Genomic DNA, 1,774 nt, shown 5'->3' with positions numbered 1-1,774 from the left:
GTGCGCCACCATGCCTAGACTAAAGAAGAGAATTTTTAAAAGATACCTCAAAGCAGATGAAATGGGCTTTGTTATTTACTCTAAAAAAACTGATTCCTTAGACCACAGACTTATTTCTGTGATTTCTGAGTTAGCATCCGTCTTTCTAGACTGTGCGGTGCACGGGGCAGGCACTGCGTGTCTGCTCACCACTGCACCCCAAGCTGAGTTCCACGCTCCGGTGTCTGTGAGCGAGACCTCACTACAGAGCCAAGTGCAGAGTGAGGGGTTACAGCACTCGGGAGGCTGAGGCAGGAGGATTGTTGTGAGTTCAAGACCAGCCTGGGCTACGAAGTGAGCTCAAGGCCAGCCTGAACTGCATAGTGAGACCATGTCTCAAACAAACAAACAAACAAACAAACAAAAAGAATGAGGGGTTAAGTGAAGAAGGAAGAATCAAAGTGACACGCAGGTTTACAGCTTAGATAACAGCAGGGAGAAATAAGCGTGGCCGGGGTACACCGGGAGGTCCCCGGAAATATGACATCGAAGCGTCTCTGAATATTTAGGCCATGGCTAGCTGGCAGCTGGAAACTGTCTTAAACTTTAGGCGGGTTCGGGGTCTGGGAGAGAGCCTGTCAACTATACGATGGAACCCTGCCCTCCCCACTTAGAAGGTGGATTAGGGCTCAGGGACTCACCCGGACCTCGGCTTCCCGGGGTCTCCCGTTGAGGTCACACTTGGAGCCGTTGCCGTAGGTCTGGCTGTGGTAGCGCTTCAGGCGATGCTGCTTGGAGGCCTAGAGAGGACACCGGGTGGGGAGGGCAGCACGGCAGACAGTGAGGGCGACAACGGCGCTGCACCCCCACGCGGACCTTGTGACCGTGGAGGCCAGGCCACAGGGGAATCTATACCGATGGCCACCAAGCCCCAAGACACACATCAGGTAACCCCAACCCCCCTGCTTGGCCGGTCTCTCAGTCTGCAGCCAGACCCCTCCTCACTCTCCCCACGCCCCACTACTGCCACCTTGGCTGTTTCATCATCCCAGTCGAAGGCTGATTGGTAGTAGCCGAGATACAGGATGTCACCTTTGATCTCTGAATCTGCAAGAGACATCAGAGTGAAGCACATTATTTTCTTTTCAGAGGGATAGGAGGCGAGGCGGCAGGCTGTGACAGACCACTGGGGGGTTTAGGGAAAAGGTACGAGTAAGTCACCTTCCATGTGATACTGCTGGATGTGGCGTCCATAACAGAATTGATATGTCCACCAGTCCTTGGTCTGACAATTAAAAAATGAACAATCAGAGGGACAGACCGCAGGCTCTTAGAACCGAGTCTTTCGGCTTCAAGACACACAATCTGTCATCTACGTCTCCTCTCCTCCTACATTCACTCTCCAGATACTGCGTGAGCAGGGACAGCTGTTTTCCACTCCGTGGCTGGAGATGTACCTCTAAAGTCTGTCTTCCACCTGTGGTCTTTCCATTCTCCCCTTTAAAAGATATTTTAAAGGGGCTGGGGATTTAGCTCAGCGGCAAAAGCGCCTGCCTGGCAAGCGCAAGGTCGTGAGTTCGGTTCCCGGTACCGGAGAAAAACCAAAAAAACAAACAAACAAAAAAAAAGATATTTTAAAAAATCTTTTTCTGCCCTCCATAAAGGTAAGAAATCATGGTATCCTCGTAGCACTCAGACCGAGGGAACAGACAAGACCTCAAAATCAGATATTAATTGAACTTCTGCAACATCCCTTGCACTGTTCTAGTCACTGGGATACAGCTTTTTTTTTTTT

The 1,774-nt window shown here is 50.8% G+C and overlaps 1 protein-coding gene across 1 annotated transcript in view; it reads right to left on the bottom strand.

The window, feature by feature from the left end:
- Os9 (osteosarcoma amplified 9, endoplasmic reticulum lectin) overlaps window positions 1–1,774 on the bottom strand; it is a 24,938-nt gene that overhangs the window by 21,653 nt on the left and 1,511 nt on the right. Inside the window, exons 2-4 of the mRNA XM_013520941.1 lie at window positions 1,201–1,264; window positions 1,010–1,086; window positions 681–779 (exon numbers count right to left, since the gene is read on the bottom strand). Coding sequence (XP_013376395.1) covers window positions 681–779; window positions 1,010–1,086; window positions 1,201–1,264 — 240 coding nt within the window. The remainder of the gene's footprint in view (window positions 1–680; window positions 780–1,009; window positions 1,087–1,200; window positions 1,265–1,774) is intronic.

Source organism: Chinchilla lanigera, unplaced genomic scaffold (genome assembly GCF_000276665.1).
Source record: "Chinchilla lanigera isolate Chin_1 unplaced genomic scaffold, ChiLan1.0 scaffold00057, whole genome shotgun sequence".
Taxonomy (NCBI): domain Eukaryota; kingdom Metazoa; phylum Chordata; class Mammalia; order Rodentia; family Chinchillidae; genus Chinchilla; species Chinchilla lanigera.
The sequence above is the reverse complement of the archived record's forward strand: the minus strand, read 5'-3'. Positions and strand labels throughout refer to the sequence as shown.